The sequence below is a fragment of the Nycticebus coucang genome, chromosome 9 (assembly GCF_027406575.1).
Source record: "Nycticebus coucang isolate mNycCou1 chromosome 9, mNycCou1.pri, whole genome shotgun sequence".
In the NCBI taxonomy this organism is placed as follows: Eukaryota; Metazoa; Chordata; class Mammalia; order Primates; family Lorisidae; genus Nycticebus; species Nycticebus coucang.
The window spans coordinates 46,230,313-46,245,240 of record NC_069788.1 but is presented as its reverse complement, the minus strand read 5'-3'; the positions used below and the strand labels follow the sequence as shown (position 1 = coordinate 46,245,240).

The 14,928-nt window shown below is 51.5% G+C and overlaps 3 protein-coding genes across 9 annotated transcripts; all 3 read right to left on the bottom strand.

The window, feature by feature from the left end:
• Positions 1–36: 36 nt before the first annotated feature.
• ZBTB22 (zinc finger and BTB domain containing 22) lies at positions 37–3,355 on the bottom strand. Its single transcript, XM_053602013.1, has 2 exons — positions 3,264–3,355; positions 37–2,599 (listed from the first exon to the last, which is right to left on the bottom strand). The coding sequence occupies exon 2, from the start codon at positions 2,522–2,524 to the stop codon at positions 620–622; it is 1,905 nt and encodes a 634-aa protein (XP_053457988.1). The 5' UTR covers positions 2,525–2,599; positions 3,264–3,355; the 3' UTR covers positions 37–619.
• A 645-nt stretch (positions 3,356–4,000) lies between these two features.
• DAXX (death domain associated protein) lies at positions 4,001–9,487 on the bottom strand. 7 transcript variants are annotated; one of them, XM_053603147.1, is made up of 8 exons: positions 9,429–9,487; positions 7,823–8,081; positions 6,863–7,691; positions 5,805–6,016; positions 5,449–5,641; positions 4,815–5,292; positions 4,444–4,666; positions 4,001–4,244 (listed from the first exon to the last, which is right to left on the bottom strand). In XM_053603147.1, the coding sequence occupies exons 2-8, from the start codon at positions 8,027–8,029 to the stop codon at positions 4,185–4,187; spliced, it is 2,202 nt and encodes a 733-aa protein (XP_053459122.1). In that variant the 5' UTR covers positions 8,030–8,081; positions 9,429–9,487; the 3' UTR covers positions 4,001–4,184. The 7 variants fall into 7 exon arrangements, with proteins under 7 accessions (XP_053459122.1, XP_053459120.1, XP_053459119.1 ...); XM_053603145.1 differs by having other exon boundaries at positions 7,823–8,078; positions 9,327–9,480; XM_053603144.1 differs by having other exon boundaries at positions 9,327–9,472.
• A 552-nt stretch (positions 9,488–10,039) lies between these two features.
• On the bottom strand, positions 10,040–13,508 carry SMIM40 (small integral membrane protein 40). The gene is made up of 2 exons (XM_053603597.1): positions 13,231–13,508; positions 10,040–10,417 (listed from the first exon to the last, which is right to left on the bottom strand). The coding sequence occupies exon 1, from the start codon at positions 13,506–13,508 to the stop codon at positions 13,266–13,268; it is 243 nt and encodes an 80-aa protein (XP_053459572.1). The 3' UTR covers positions 10,040–10,417; positions 13,231–13,265.
• Between the last annotated feature and the right edge of the window lie 1,420 nt (positions 13,509–14,928).

The window sequence follows — 14,928 nt, the reverse complement described above, 5'->3', positions numbered from 1 at the left end:
CCAGCAAACACATACGGGTTGTCAGGAAGCCAAGTGAAATGACCAATAAATATTTTAATTACCGTTAAAAATAAAAATGAAAATTTTGTACTCCTTCGACTTCCTCCTTATCTCCACCCACTTCCCCATGAGAGCCGAGTTGGGGAATACCCACGGGAGGTGTGTGTGGGAGGAGAAATAGGGTAGAAATAAGGAGCGAATCCTTCCGGAGAGGGTAGGGGGTAAGCTCCAAAAAACGGTTGGGGCTCAAAGGCCTGATCCCCAAAACACAAACGGACTTCAGGCACAGGCTACAACCACCTGACCCTTGACCCTGTGACTCCAGGATGCTCAACACCCTCCATTTCCCTCTCCCCTGCACTCCACCCTGTGAAGATGGGGCTTCGGTGTACCCATCAAGGAAGGAAGGGCTTGGTTCCAAGAGTAACTTAGGAGAGAAGGACTGAGGAGTGGAATGGGCTGGCGATGGTACAATGTAGTTCCCCCTCCAGAATATATACAAGTCCATAAAGATAAAGGAAGACAGTAGTGCGGTAGGACAGCAACCTCGGGAACACAGCGCCCCTGGATCGTGCTCCCTATCCCCCTTCCCCCCGGAAGCTACCCCCAGTAGCCTAACTCAATTTGTTCCTCCGCCCCCATTGAAGCCCACCTCCACCTTGTGGACGCTGGGTGGGGACCAGACACGTCTGCTGGACGGGGGCGTGGCCTCACTCGCCTCGTCGCCACTGCCCCCGCCTGCTCTGGGGGACTCTCTCTTGGGCGGCAAGACTGGCAACGTGGGCGTCGCAGGTCCAGGTCCAGCCCCGCCACCACCTAGGCGGTGACGGCGCTCACAGTGTCCCCGGTGGCGCATGAAACTGTCCCGCCACATGAACTTCTTGGCGCAGACGCCACACTCGTAGGGCTTGAGACCAGTGTGCGTCTTCATGTGCTCCGTGAGATGGTGCTTCATTTTGAATTTTTTGTTGCATACGGGGCAGTCAAAGGGACGCAGATTGAGGTGCATGTTCACGTGCCGGTCCCGCATGCTCTTGTGGGAGAAAGCCTTCCCACAGTGGCACAGAAAGATCTTATTTCCGTCTCCGCTGCTGGTCCCTCCAGGGGCCCCACCAGCACCACTCGGCACACTCAGGCCCCCCACTGATGTGCCCCCCAGGGTCACAGCCCCATGTTCTGCTTGGTTCCCTGGGGGCTGGCCTGGAGCCTGCGAGGAGGATGATGATGAAGATGATGGGAAGACCAGTATCTGGTTGCCCTGCATGTCCAAGGGAAGGAGGGGACGGGGAGGGTGGGAGACAGCATAGGAGGAGGGAGTGGGACCCCCTGAGTCCTCAAGCCCTGCCCCAGGACCCCCACCCTCATAGGGACCAAAGTCATTGGAGGACTCACAGAAGTTGACCTGCTCCTCCCCCTTGCCTGGAGGCTCACTCAGGGTTCGAACATCACTTATGCTGAGGGTAGCCTCAGGCCCTCCCCCAGCTGAAACCCTGGAGCTACCCCCCAGCTCTTCATCTTCATCATCCTCACAGGTCAATACCAAGTCTTCCTCCTCTTCTTCCTCCTCCAGATCTGGGTCTTGGGGAACCAGGGGTGCTGGTGCTGGGCAATTCCCACCTCGCTTCCCATATACCCATTGTTTCTGTGGCATGATGCTGTGCGGGGTGTAGGTGGGCCTCCGGAGCCCAGCCCCAGGAACCACCACTCCCCTCCCATCCCCACCATCATCACATAGCTCATCTGCCTCCAGCAGCAGCTTCCCAGAGGTGCCCCCCCCACTGCCAACAACAGAGACTGGGAATACAGAGCCACCTCCTCGACGCTCCCCAGTGCCCACTGCTGCAGCTGCAAATGCCTCTTGGGAAGAAGATGAGAACTCAGTGGACTCCCGGGGGCTGAAGTAGTTGCTGCTGCTGGGAGACTGATTTTCACTGGCCCGGCTAGAGGCATGAGAACGCATAGAGCCTATCGTGGCAGGGGCTATGGTACCCCCATTCCCTGATGGGATCCCAGCACCAGGGACAGTGACAGAAGTGGCTGCAGCAGTAGTGATGGTGGTGGTAGCTGAGGCCCGGCCTTCTCGGAGGAGTTCAGTGCACTTGTCCACAATGTGCCACATTTGAAGCACAGACCCCACTGTGAGAAAATTGACAATGTCTGCAGCAGCCATGCTGAGGCGGCCAGTGTAAGCAGAAGCCAGGACAGTCTCGAAGGCACCTGGGTCCATGACGCTGGGCAGCGAGATGGAGGTCATGCCCTTGAGCAGGACCTGGTCATGAAAGTAAGGGGAGGAGGCAGCCAGGACAGCTCGGTGAGCCCGGAACTCTCGGCCCTGTACTCGAATAGACACATCGCAGAGCTGGCCTTGCAGCCGCTGCTGATTGAGAGACTCCAGAAGAGCACTGGTCACTTCAGGGAAGGACACATGTACCACTGCAGCCGCTGGAAGGGGTAGTGGGGGTGGAGCCAGTGATAGAGGCAGGGGGAGTGCTGCCCCACTAGGAGACAGAGGAGATGGCTCCATGTTGTGGAGGGAGGAAGGGGATACCCCCCCCCAGCCACAGGAACAAAGGAAGGAGGAGGGCAGCTGGGGGGGTCTCTGGGAAGAAAAAGAAAGAAGAAGAATGATAACATCTCATAAAGACACAGCCCTTTACAGTTTAAAATTATGTTCACACCTGTTATCTAAGTAACTCCCACAACACTGAGTTAGATATTCCTTTTAACCCCTTTTGACAGATAAGGAAACTGAAGCTCAGAAAGCTTAATACATTATCCAATGACACAGAGCCAGTAAGTGGCAGGACCAGAAAATACTGGTGTCTGACTCAAAATCCAGTGTCCTCTCCTTCGAGGTTAGAGAAATAAGATGCTCTTAGGAAGCGGGGTACCTTCCCTGAGAATTATACCCTATTTTCTATTTGCCTGAGAGGCTAACTTTCCAAAATCCACTTTTTTGGTGTTTTGAGCTCTTTTGTGGTTGGAGAGCTGATCTTCTCCCCTAGTGAAAACCACCCCTCACTCCATCTCCCTTACTATGCCCCCCAGCTTTCTCGTGGACCACGCCCTTTCGCCCCCAATTTAGCTCTAACTCCGCCCCCTTCAAGACCCGCCTCATGCTCCGCCCCCTCGGTCCTTTTGCCCCCACCTCTTGCCTTCCCCCCGCCCACACTGGACCCCGCCCCCCCGCTCCTCCCCAATAGCTACCTCGGCCTCTCTACCCACCCCAAAGGCGTCCCCCAACCACGCGCGTCCTCGCTTACCGGGCCGCGCGCCCCCGGGCCCCCCCCGCCCCTCACTCGGCGGCCAGAGCTGCAACCTGGGCCCCTCCCGCCGCCATCTTGCGCCGACTCCCTCCGCCCTCCGCCTCCGCTCCGCCTCTTGCCGCTCCGAGTTTAAAGGCACAGACGGGCACCCCACCCGTACCGCTGGGCAATACTCGGCCGACTCAGCCACTTCTCCTTTAAAGAACCATCTCCTCATTCCACCTTAAAGGTATCGGTCCCCTCCCCAGTTTAGAGCTGTGGACCTGGTTCGGCCGAATCATTCATTCCCCTTTAACTCCATAAACCTGACTTTCCCATTGGTGAGGTGTGCTGACTGTCGTTACCTAGGCTCCGCCCCTGAACTGTGACCAGTAGCTGGCTCGCGGATGTAAGCGCCCAGTTCCTAGCTTCTGACAGCCCTCCTGAGGCCCCGCCCCCTTCCTCCGGGTCTGGATTGGCCAAATAACCTTGAGTACGCCTCTGATTGGTTTTTTTACTACTGCTGCTGCTCCAAATGAGAATCAAACTGCGTTAGGGAGACTGTTAGCACATCTTTTTTAAAAGTGCCTGGCAGAAGGCACTGGGAAGACCTGCGGGCAAGAAAGCCCCAAGATAGGAGTGAAAAGGCCAAATCAGAAAGGACAGATCAGGGCTACCATGGAGGCTGGGCTAACCGTGAGCCAGGGGACAGCTGATGCCAATTTGTAACAGCAGAAGGACAAGGAAGACAGGAATACAATAAGAAAAGAACTTTATTGTTTATTATTTTTGTGTGTAAAACCTAAGGTTTTGCTTTTTTTTAAAAGAAATACCACCAAAAGGGGATTAGCTCAATTCATCCCTTTCTCAGTCATTTGCTTCCCCCCATCCTCCAATGCTATCCCAAAACATTTTGGAGGCGAAGAAAGGGGGAAGCAGCTAATCAGAGTCTGAGAGCACGATGATCTCCTCTGGATCGCACTGTGTGGCCACACTCATCTGCAGGGAAGTGAGAGACAAAGAGTCAGAGATGTGAAATTTGGGAGGAGGAGAAGCAGAGGGAAGGATTTAGAGATTAAAAAGTGGGTGGGGAAAAAGGAAGATAAAATGATGCTGGTGCAATATTAAGACAAAGCAACCGAAATAGAAAATGAAAGAAAATGAATTATCAAAGGAAAAACAAGTCTCCTCTTCTTACTTTGTAAGTACTGGGCCGGGGAGGCTGTGACTGGGGGATTTGGGACAACCAGACTGGAGAAGGACTGCAGAGGGAGCTGGTCACCAGACTATGGCTGGGAGAGTCCACCCTTGTGGAGGAATCAGCAACCGGAGACATGGAAGCCAGAGGGGATGGTGGGCTGGGCTGGATATGTATCTTCTTCCCATTCTTCATGTGCATTGCCCTTTGTCTTTCCACATAGCTGGGGACAAAAACATGAAGAATAGAGGAGTGTGGGAAGACTGAGGGAGCAAGTCCAGGCTCTCCCAGCATACCCAATTCCCCAATATTCCTCTCAGAAAGCGCCTTGTAATACTTCCTTGCTTCCCTCTTCCTCCTGTTACTGTTACCTGTTTCCTAATGGCCCTGATCCTGTTTGCTTCTTTTCCTTTCGAGATTTCTTGCTAGGAGGACTGGAATCTCCCCAGGGATGAGGAGAGACACCTCCATTGAAAGAAGTGGAGGTGACAACAGCTGCCCCATTCTCTAAGACAGTGGTGAAGGGGTCCTCTGATTGCTTCCTGGAAGAGGAAATATCTGTCTCCTCAGGAGAAGAGTTGGTATCCAGGGGCAATGCTTCGATCTCTAGCTCAAAGAGCTGAGATATAGGGCTCTCTTCCTCCATGGGCAACTCCTCAGACTGTTTTCCATTGCTTTCAGCATCTATGCTGAAGGGGGCCAGGGGTTCTTTCAACACTAATGATGGTGACACCATGAGTCCTTCATTTTGCTGCTCCCCCGAAGACCTGCTGATCCCTTTGCCAGGTTCCAGGTTCTTTTCAGTGGAGATCTGTGGTAGGGTCATGGGGCTCCTGTCTCCATCCTTACCTGGAAAAGAAGAAAAGGAGAGGGGATGGCATGAAAACTAGGGGAAAAAATACCGAGAGAACACTAGGAATAAGAGGAAGGGAAAGGGTCTCAAATAGGTGGCTCATACCTAACACAGTAGAACTGGCACATGAAGAGAATGGTCCCTTGACATACCTGCTTCCTCCTCTTCCTCCTCCTCTTCATCATCCCCCTGACCTTCCAGCATCTGTTCCAGATATTCCTCTTCTTCAGAATCTGTGGCCTCTTCCTCTTCTTCCTCTTCCTCATCGCTTTCCTCATCATCTTCATCATCTGTCTCAGCCCTGGAGGTGGTAGGGCACTCCTGGGATGCCATTCCACTAGGACCCTAGGGGACAAAGAGGTTTCTCTAAGGAATCTCTTGCCCCAGAGGGTTTGATTCTTGCATTCCTTCTGCACACTTCCCCATAAGTCACAGTGGACTCCTTGATGGCCAGTGCAGGGAAAGGATAAGGTCTCCCTAAAGGGTGTACTGCTTTCACTTTCCATACCTCACCAGAATCCAAGGAGGTCTTGGAGGGATCAGTAGAGTAGGAAGAAGTGCCTTGGAGCCGGGCTCTTCTCTTCTTTCTCTCACCTTCCTCATTTTTGTCTTGCATCATTGCATATTTGGAGATCACCTCATCCAGCCGGCTCATGGCCAAAGTCCGGTTTTCCCGAAGGCGCCGGGCCAACACAGGATCTGATAATGCAGGGTCAATACCTACAAGGGAAGATATAAAGTCAGAGCACTCAGCCCAAACCCTAAACAGGGGTGTCCAACCTGTGGTCCAGGGGCCACATGTAGATTATTTAATGTCCATTTTGCTTATCTGTGGTGTCAGATATTGCGAAAATTATGCACAGACCTTTTTTTTAGCTCATCAGCTTTTGTTAATGTTTTTGTATTTAATGTGTGCCCCAAGACACTCTTCTTCTTCCACTGTGTGGCAGAAAAGAAAAAAGATTGGGGCGGCACCTGTGGCTCAGTGGGTAGGGCACCGGCCTCATATACCCAGGGTAACGGGTTCAAACCTGGCCCTGGCCAAACTGCAACAAAGAAATAGCCAGGCGTTGTGGCGGGCGCTTATAGTCCCAGCTACTCGGGAGGCTGAAGCAAGAGAATCTCCTAAGCCCAAGAGCTGGAGGTTGCTGTGAGCTGCATAACGCCATGGCATTCTATCGAGGGCAACAGAGTAAGACTGTCTCTACAAAAAAAAAAAAAAGAAAAGAAAAGAAAAAGGCTTGGCACCTATGGCTCAAGTGGCTAAGGCGTCAGCCACAGACACCTGAGCTGGTGGGTTCGAATCCAGCCTGGGCCCTCCAAACGACAATGATGGCTGCAACCAAAAAATAGCCGGGTGTTGTAGTAGGCGCCTGTAGTCCCAGCTACTTGGGAGGCAGAGGCAGGAGAATCGCTTGAGCCCAGGAGTTGGAGGTTGCTGTGAGCTGTGATGCCACAGCACTCTACCCAGAGCAACAGCTTGAGGCTCTGTCTCAAAAAAAAAGGAAGAAAAAAGGTTGGACACCCCTGTAGGGAGTAGACAGATGCCCCCCTATGACCCCCTACCTGGCCTATAGTCATCTGTGAGGTGGCAGCCAAAGTTGTAGATGAGATCCAGGTGACGTCTCTCCTGTAACCTGATGCCCACATCTCGGAAGGCATCCTGAGCCATAACCTGGAGCTGCTGTCGAGGAAGGCCAAGGCTGTGACGAGCAGCTGCCTTCTCAACCGCCCGCAGCACATCTCCATAGTCAGGGAAGGCATCCGGCTTGTTGATGAGACGCTCAATGCGCCTATTAACCTCTGGGTAGCGGGTGCCACGGTAGGGGATGCGCTGTTCTATGACACGGCCAGTTAGTGAAGAGCAATCTTTCAGTTCACATAGACGCCCAAAGAGGCGGATCAGCTTACGCTTCAATCGTGCCTCCTGCAGGTATGTGGAGTCTGGGTCATCCAATTCTGACAGATCCAATTCCTTTTCCTGCAGCCGCCGGATCTCTGCCACATAAAGTGCCAGTAGCTGCTCCAAGTGCTGGATCTGCCTCCGGGAACCACGGGTCCTTGAAGCCGTAGAGGCAGTGGTTTCAGCATTTGTGGGGCCCAAGGAGGAGTCTGTGGGAGGGTTACTACTCCCAGAGGGCTCATTGGAAGTGGTGGCAGCAGGGGCCAGATTCAGCTTCTTTTTGGCTGAGTGGGCCTTGAGAACAGTGCAGAGCTCATTGATGTAGACATATAGCTTAGCTGGTTGGCTCCGGGCCCGAGAAAGGACCCGAGAGAGGATGTTGCAGAACTCTGCTGAGGCCAAAAACAAAGAGTGGGCACGCTGCTTCCGGTTATGGAGGAATGGGACCACCTCCGGGTGGTCTGCCGTGGGCATCTTACACAGTTCAAGGAACTAGAGGGTAATGGGAAGAAGAAAGGGGGTTGAGAGAAAGAAGGGGAAATGAGGTTAGTAAAGAAAAAACAAGAGAGCCAGTCAGCCATCCCCCTCCCTGGGGTACCAGAATCCTCTCCCTTAAAGCTCACCTCTTCAAACAGCTTCTCATTCTCCAACTTGTAGCATTTCTTGCCGTCAGAAGTACTGCTTGCTCCAGCCCCTTGAAGGTCAGAGAGGCCAGGGACTTCTGACCCAGGTGAGGCTGGATTGGGGGATGGGTTGGAGGGTCCTGGCTGAGCAGCTGCTTCATCTTCTTCATCATCATCCAGCACGATGATGCTGTTAGCGGTGGCCATGGGGGATCAAATCCCCCAGAGGGAGGAAGTGTTGGGGATTTCAGAATTCCTGCTGAAAGGGGATGGGGCCTCAGAAAGAGCCCGTCCAGCACAGCCCCACCCTTGCATCTCACATATTTTCCAATCTCCGTGTTGTTTCAGTAACATCCAGCCCTGACCAACAGTGTCCTCACTGCCTCTTTTCAGTCACCATGAGTACTACAAGGTTTTTCTTTCTTTTTGAGACAGTCTTATTCCATCACCCCGAGTAGAGTGCAGTGGTGTTATCATAATTCACTGCAACCTCAAACTCCTGGGCTCAAACAATCCTCTTACCTCAGCCTTCCAAGTAGCTGGGACTACAGGCTGTGCCACGATTCTCTGGTAATTTTTCTATTTCTCCTTGAGCCACAGGTGTCGCCCCAGTAATTTTTCTATTTCTAGTAGAGTTGGGGTCAGGCTGGTCTCAAACTCCTGCCCTCAAGCAATCCTCTCACCTTGGCCTCCCAAGAGGGCTAGGATAACAGGCATGAGCCACCGCAGGAGCACTACATGCTTTTTGGGCCTTTCAAGTCGGGCGGATGCAAACTTAAGAGTGAGTCCCCACCCCTAGCTCTACCCCTCACTTTGATTTTCAGTTTCACTTTCCCACTATTTCTCATATTTGATAAGCTGATTCTCGGTTTCGTTTTCCCAGTACTTCTCATATTTGCCAAGTCGATTCTTCCTCTCAACCCCAGGACCACCTACATCCCAAATTTCCCTACACTTCCTTGCACAGATAACACACTCCTGTCAGCACTACCTCAGGTGTTTGCTCCCTTTCACCCTCAAACACATCAAACCCACACCCCATCCCATCCTGGATGATCACCCCAACTCTTAGTCTCTCTGAGGCCAAAGCGGTTCCCTCCCAACAATCCATTCTCTTTTCCCCTTGTTGAATTATCTCCACATTTCACCCTCTGATGGGCCTCCTCAAACCGGGGCTTTAGGTTGGAGAGATTTCACCTTAAGTCCCCTCCCTTTCACCCCACCCTAATTTTCTCCATTCTCTGTAACCTGTAACCAATCGTGAGCCCCTCAATGGGCGGTTCTCCAGATTCCTCTCAGATCTCAACCCTGTGTTGGGCCGGTGCTGTGGAAGAGCTTCCCGCCAAGCACTCCCCCGCCCCCGGCCGCCACACTCCCCTTCAGGGATAGGAAGGTACAGCTCATCCCTCAGACTCAGCTCATCCCTCAGACTCAGGGTCTCCCCCATACCTCTCCCTCGATATCCCCGCCCCGGCCTTCTCTCCCCGCACCGTCCGGCCCCCACCTCAGAAACGGTCTGTCGAGGCGACCCCAGCCGCTGATCTCGGAACCTCGCATGGTTCCCTCCGCCTTCCTTCCCCCTCCCACCGCAGGCCCCACTACGAACCGGAAGCCACAGAGTTTCCGCCTACATGCACCTCAGCGCGGCCATATTGCGTCACGGAACCCAGTCTTCCAGCGGCCGGAAGTAGCTGTAGGCCCGCCCCGCGAGCTCCTCCAGAGCCGCCCACCTAAGTCGGTGGCTCCCTTCTCCCTGACCTGTAGGGGGCGGGATTTGTCCCTGCCGGGCGTCCCAAAATCCCTGGAGGCAGCCATTTTGCCGTACAATGCAGGCGACGCCCGGACTTGGGCGCTCAGGCAGTGAAGCTCTTTTCACCAGGAGTTTCCGCGATTCCGCCAATCAGAAACTTCCTGCCTCAGGCCCAACCGTCAGCCAGTCGCGTGCAGGGGCGGGGGGCGAGGGGGAACGAACCCACCATTCCAAAGAGAGGAAGGGGACCCGAGCAAGGTGAATAAACGGTTGGGGTTTTCAAGGCTGTGCAGGGCTTCAGGGAACGGCTGGTGTCTCTTTAAAGGGAAGTAAAACCTTTTCCTTCAGCAGAGCTATTGCCGTGCCTTCCGGCCTACCTATCTCCCAGATCCCGGCTTCCGCGGCTTAATCAACTACACCTGCCGGTTCCCTTGCAAGGGCAGCACACTCCTTGCAACTGTCCAGCAGCTGTTTCTACCAAGTGCTACATATCCCGATCTTTAAATTATAACACATGCATACAAATAAGCACAACGCGCTATACAAAAGTGTTATTATTGTTGCTGGTGTTGATTTTTCTTTCAAGCTACACCACAAAACTAATGGCCAACCAAATCGGCGGCACCTGACTGGTTCTGCTCCTTTTCTGGAGGAGGAGGGACCTTGAAGGACCCGCAGTGCTCATCCGGAGGCCGTGCTTTATCTTTGAGGTCCAGCGCGGGAGGATGGGCGATGATGGGGCAGGAACTTTGAGGAGAATCTGTGCAAACTGCGGCTGTGAGGGCTGTGAGTCGAAATGGGAATCACAAAATACTTAAGATCTCGCCTCTTCTTCTCTGGGAGAGCTGAGAAAAGAAGGAGGAAGAAACTGACTGTGACGCCCACATCTCCCAGTTAGGCAGGCTGGACCATTCGTGGACATAAGGCTGGGTCTTGAGTTGAGCTTATGAGGAAACCGTAAAGATTAACACGCCCCCAGTCCCTGAGATTCCTGGGCATTTCACAAGTTAGGGGGCATCTTGCCACTGTCTACACCCACAGAGGCCCTTACATCGCCAATGCCTTCAGAACCCCAGAATCTGAACCTCACCCTCCCATTAAAGAATCTCACGTCACTTCTCGCCAGTCGTCTACTACAGCCTTTAATTTGGAGAACATGAAAACTCTTCAAAGGGGACTGGAACTTGGAAGATATAAAGGATTTAATTTCTAGACCCTCAACTTTCCCAAAATTGGTCTACTTAAGGAAAAGCCAGCAATACAGGTTCTCCTTCCCTTACCTCTGTAAATAGACTCCCTCTTTAAAAAACGAAAAAAGTATAGTTTTCTTTTTTTTTTTTTTTTTGTGGTTTTTGGCCAGGGCTGGGTTTGAACCCGCCACCTCTGGTATATGGGACCGGCGCCCTATTCCTTTGAGTCACAGGCGCTGCCCCTAATCTTACCTATCTTAAATAAAAAGTCACGTTGCCTTTTTCTTTCATCAAGGCACCATGAACACCACATCTTACAACTTATTTAAAAAATTCCTTTGAGCCACAGGCGCTGCCCCCTTTTGCCTGTGGCTCAAGGAGCAGGGGGTCGGCCCCATATACGGAGGTGGTGTGTTCAAACCCAGCCCTGGCCAAAAACTGCAAAAAAAAAAAAAAAGAAAGAAAGAGAGAGAAAGAAAAAAGACAATGAAAGAAGAAAAAGATTTATTCCTAAGTGTTTCATGTTTTTTTTTTTTTTTGGCAGGGGCTGGGTTTGAACCCGCCACCTTCGGCGCCCTACCCCTTGAGCCACAGGCGCCGCCCTATTCCTAAGTGTTAATAGTTTATTTATGGCTGGGCATGGTGGCTCATACCTGTAATCCTAGGACTCTGGGAGGCTGAGGCAGGAGAATGGCTTGAGCTCAGGAATTTGAGACTAGCCTGAGCAAAAAAGTGAGATCTTATCTTTACAAAAAAAATAGAAACATTAGCTGGCATTGTGGTGGTTGTGGTGGATGCCTATAGTCTCAGGTAATTGGAAAGCTGAGGCAGAAGGATCTCTTGAACCCAGGAGTCTGAGATAACTGTAAGCTAGGCTGACGCCACTTCACTGTAGCCTAGGCAACAGACTGAGACTTTGTCTCCAAAAAAAGCTTATTTATATATTATTAAATGGATGGTGGATATCAAGTCATTATGATATTTCAATTCCCGTGGACATTAAAAAGGTGATTTTGGCTCAGCACCCATAGCTCAGTGAGTAGGGTGCCAGCCACATACACCAAGGCTGGCGGGTTCAACCTCAGCCCGGGCCTGCTAAACAAGAATGACAACTGCAACCAAAAATGGCCGGGCATTGTGAGGGGCGCATGTAGTCCACGCTTCTTGGGAGGCTGAGGCAAGAGAATCTCTTAAGCCCAAGAGTTTGAGATTGTTGTGAGCTGTGACACCACAGTACTCTACCGAGGGTGACTTAGTGAGACTCTGTCTCAAAAAAAAAAAAAAAGGTGATTTCAGGCTGGATGTGGTGGCTCATGCCTGTAATCCTTAACACTCTAAGAGGAGGCCAAGGCGGGTGGATAGCTTGAACTCAGGAATTCGAACCCAGCCTGAGCAAAAGCGAGACCCCCATCTCTACTAAAATAGAAAAACTGAGGCAAGAGGATCGCTTAAGCCCAAGAGTGGGAGGTTGCCATGAGCTATGATGCCACAACACTCTACCTGGGGCAACGGCTTGAGACTCAGTATTTAGAAAAAAAGTGAATTCATTATTTCTTTTCTTTTCTTTTTTTTTTTGAGACAGAGTCTCAAGCTATCGCCCTGGGTAGAGTGCCGTGACGTCACAGCTCACAGCAACCTCCAACTCCTGGGCTTAGGCGATTCTCTTGCCTCAGCCTCCCGAGTAGGTGGGACTCCAGGCGACTGCCAGAACACCCAGCTATTTTTTTGTTGCAGTTTGGCCAGGTTGGGTTTGAACCTGCCACTCTCGGTATATGGGTCCAGCGCCCTATCCACTGAGCCACAGGTGCTGCCCCAGAATTACATTCTTTTTTTTTTTTTTTTTTGAGATAGAGCCTCAAGCTGTCGCCCTGGGTTGAGTGCTGTGGCATCACAGCTCACAGCAACCTCCAACTCCTGGGCTTAAGCGATTCTCTTGCCTCAGCCTCCCAAGTAGCTGGGACCGCAGGTGCCCGCCCGGCTATTTTTTTGGTTGCAGCCGTCATTGTTGCAGAATTACATTCATAAAACAATTTGATGATGGGCGGTGCCTGTGGCTCAGTGAGTAGGGCACCGGTCCCATATACTGAAGGTGGTGGGTTTGAACCCGGCCCCAGCCAAACTGCAACAAAATAATAGCCAGGCATTGTGGTGGGTGCCTGTAGTTCCAGCTACTTGGGAGGCTGAGGCAAGAGAATTGCCTAAACCCAAGAGCTGGAGGTTGCTGTGGAGAGCCACAGCACTCTACTGCGGGTGACAAAGTGAGACTCTGTATTTAAAAAACAACAAAAAAATTTGATGATGAAATTTTTAGAGGGTGAAAATTTTACTTAAAAATACATATTTTTTCAAAATTAATTCCTAGAGTAAAATTTTTCAAACAGAAAATTTAAGATTGCTGCCCTAAGCTATCCAAGTGTCTCCTCTACAGCCCCCAACACTCCTGTTTCCCTCCTATCTCCTTTTCTCACCTCTATGGCAGAAGGTGAAGATGTTTATTCAGTGGTCACAATTCCAGCTCCTCCTCCTTCTGAGGTGTCCACAGGAGCCAGTCGGCAAACTTTGCCATTGATAGCGACCACAGCAGCTTATAAGCAGCCTCCAGCATCAGCACTGTCAAGAAGAGGGCCAAGAAAATAAAGAAGACCTTGTCCATGGTGCGTCGTAGGGGGCCTCTGGGGGGAGAGGGACCCTGGGCAAAAGCCAGGAACACATCCCTCTCATCCACATCACCTTCCTCCTCTGCCATTCTAACCCAGTCTGACAGCCAGCTGGATAGTGGAGCTGGAATGAAGCCCTTGCTCAGCACCACCAGGATTAAGGGGTGTGGCTGTGGCAAGTCCTATGGGCCAGTCTTGACCCTAATTCCCACAGCTAAGAGAAAGAAGAGGAGGGTCTCTGAGTCTTTGGAACAATTATTTAATCATCTACTGTGATGTAAGCAGTCTAATCCCTATGTGATCCTCAAATTCTGTTCAGCGTTACCATATAATTCTGTGATTTGGAAACTGAAAACCCAACATAGATACATAAAGTAAAGTCTCTAAGCTCAATGCTCAAAGTCTTGGACTTCAACAGACAGTGAACAGTGGACCTAGTGTGCTTCTGAGAAATGCTGCCAGTCATGGTCCTAAAGCCCTTTCCAGTTGCATAGTGGGTTTTCAGGGGTGAGGTGCTCTCTCCTATCCAAAGTTAGTGGGAACAAGCAGAGGGGTCTTCAGTTTGCACAAAAGGGGTTTTCTCCTGGGTCTATGAGCAGCTGAGCTCACAGTGCTAACTCAGAGCACTCCCTCTGAACTTCTGGTTGCTGCAGTGCCTGGGGTGGGTTAAAATTTGACTACATAAACCCATGCTTTGTTAGTTTTTCTATCTTTCTAGTGGAGACAGAGTCTCGCTCTTGCTCAATCTGGTCTCCAATTCCTGAACTCAGCCAATCCACCTCAGCTTCCCAAAGTGCTAGGATTACAGGTGTGAGCCACTATGCCTACTTCCACGTGGTACAATTTTTATTTTTTTATTTTTTTGAGGCAGAGTCTCACTTTGTTGCCCCCAGTTGAGTGCTGTGGCATCACAGCTCACAGCAACCTCTAACTCTTGGGCTTATGTTATTCTCTTGCCTCAGCCTCCCAAGTAGCTGAGATTACAGACACCCACCACAACACTCAGATAAGGCTCAAGCTATACCCTTGCCTCAGCCTCCCAGGTAGTTGGGACTACAGGCACCCACCACAACGCCAAGCATTTTTAGAGACAAGGACTTGCTCTAAAGCTGGTCTTGAACCCATGAACTCAGGCAGTCCAACCACCTCAGCCTCCCAAGTACTGGGATTACAGGCGTGAGCCACTGCACCAGCTGAAGTGGGAATATTGCTTGAGCCTGGGAGTTTGAGTCCAGGCTGGGCACAAGATAGCGAGACTACAAACAAAATAAAAGGTTACTTTTATGCATGTTCCATCTTTAGTACAGATCTACCATTCCTTTTTTTTATTTATTAGAGACAGAGTCTCACTTTGTCGCCCTTGGTAGAGTGCTGTGGCATCACAGCTCACAGCAACCTCCAACTCCTGGGCTTAGGCGATTCTCTTGCCTCAGCCTCCCAAGTAGCTGGGACTACAGGTGCCCACCACAACACCCGGCTATTTTTTTGTTGCAGTTTGGCCAGGGCCAG

Coding starts and splice junctions, on each gene's coding strand:
- ZBTB22 (XM_053602013.1), bottom strand. CDS start 2,524: ATGGAGCCATCTCCTCTGTCTCCTAGTGGGGCAGCACTCCCCCTGCCT.
- DAXX (XM_053603147.1), bottom strand. CDS start 8,029: ATGGCCACCGCTAACAGCATCATCGTGCTGGATGATGATGAAGAAGAT. Junction 5,642..5,804: donor CCTCCTTGGATTCTGGTGAG/GTATGGAAAGTG, acceptor TTTGTCCCCTAG/GGTCCTAGTGGAATGGCATC. Junction 4,667..4,814: donor TCAGGGCCATTAGGAAACAG/GTAACAGTAACA, acceptor TTTTGTCCCCAG/CTATGTGGAAAGACAAAGGG.
- SMIM40 (XM_053603597.1), bottom strand. CDS start 13,508: ATGGCAGAGGAGGAAGGTGATGTGGATGAGAGGGATGTGTTCCTGGCT.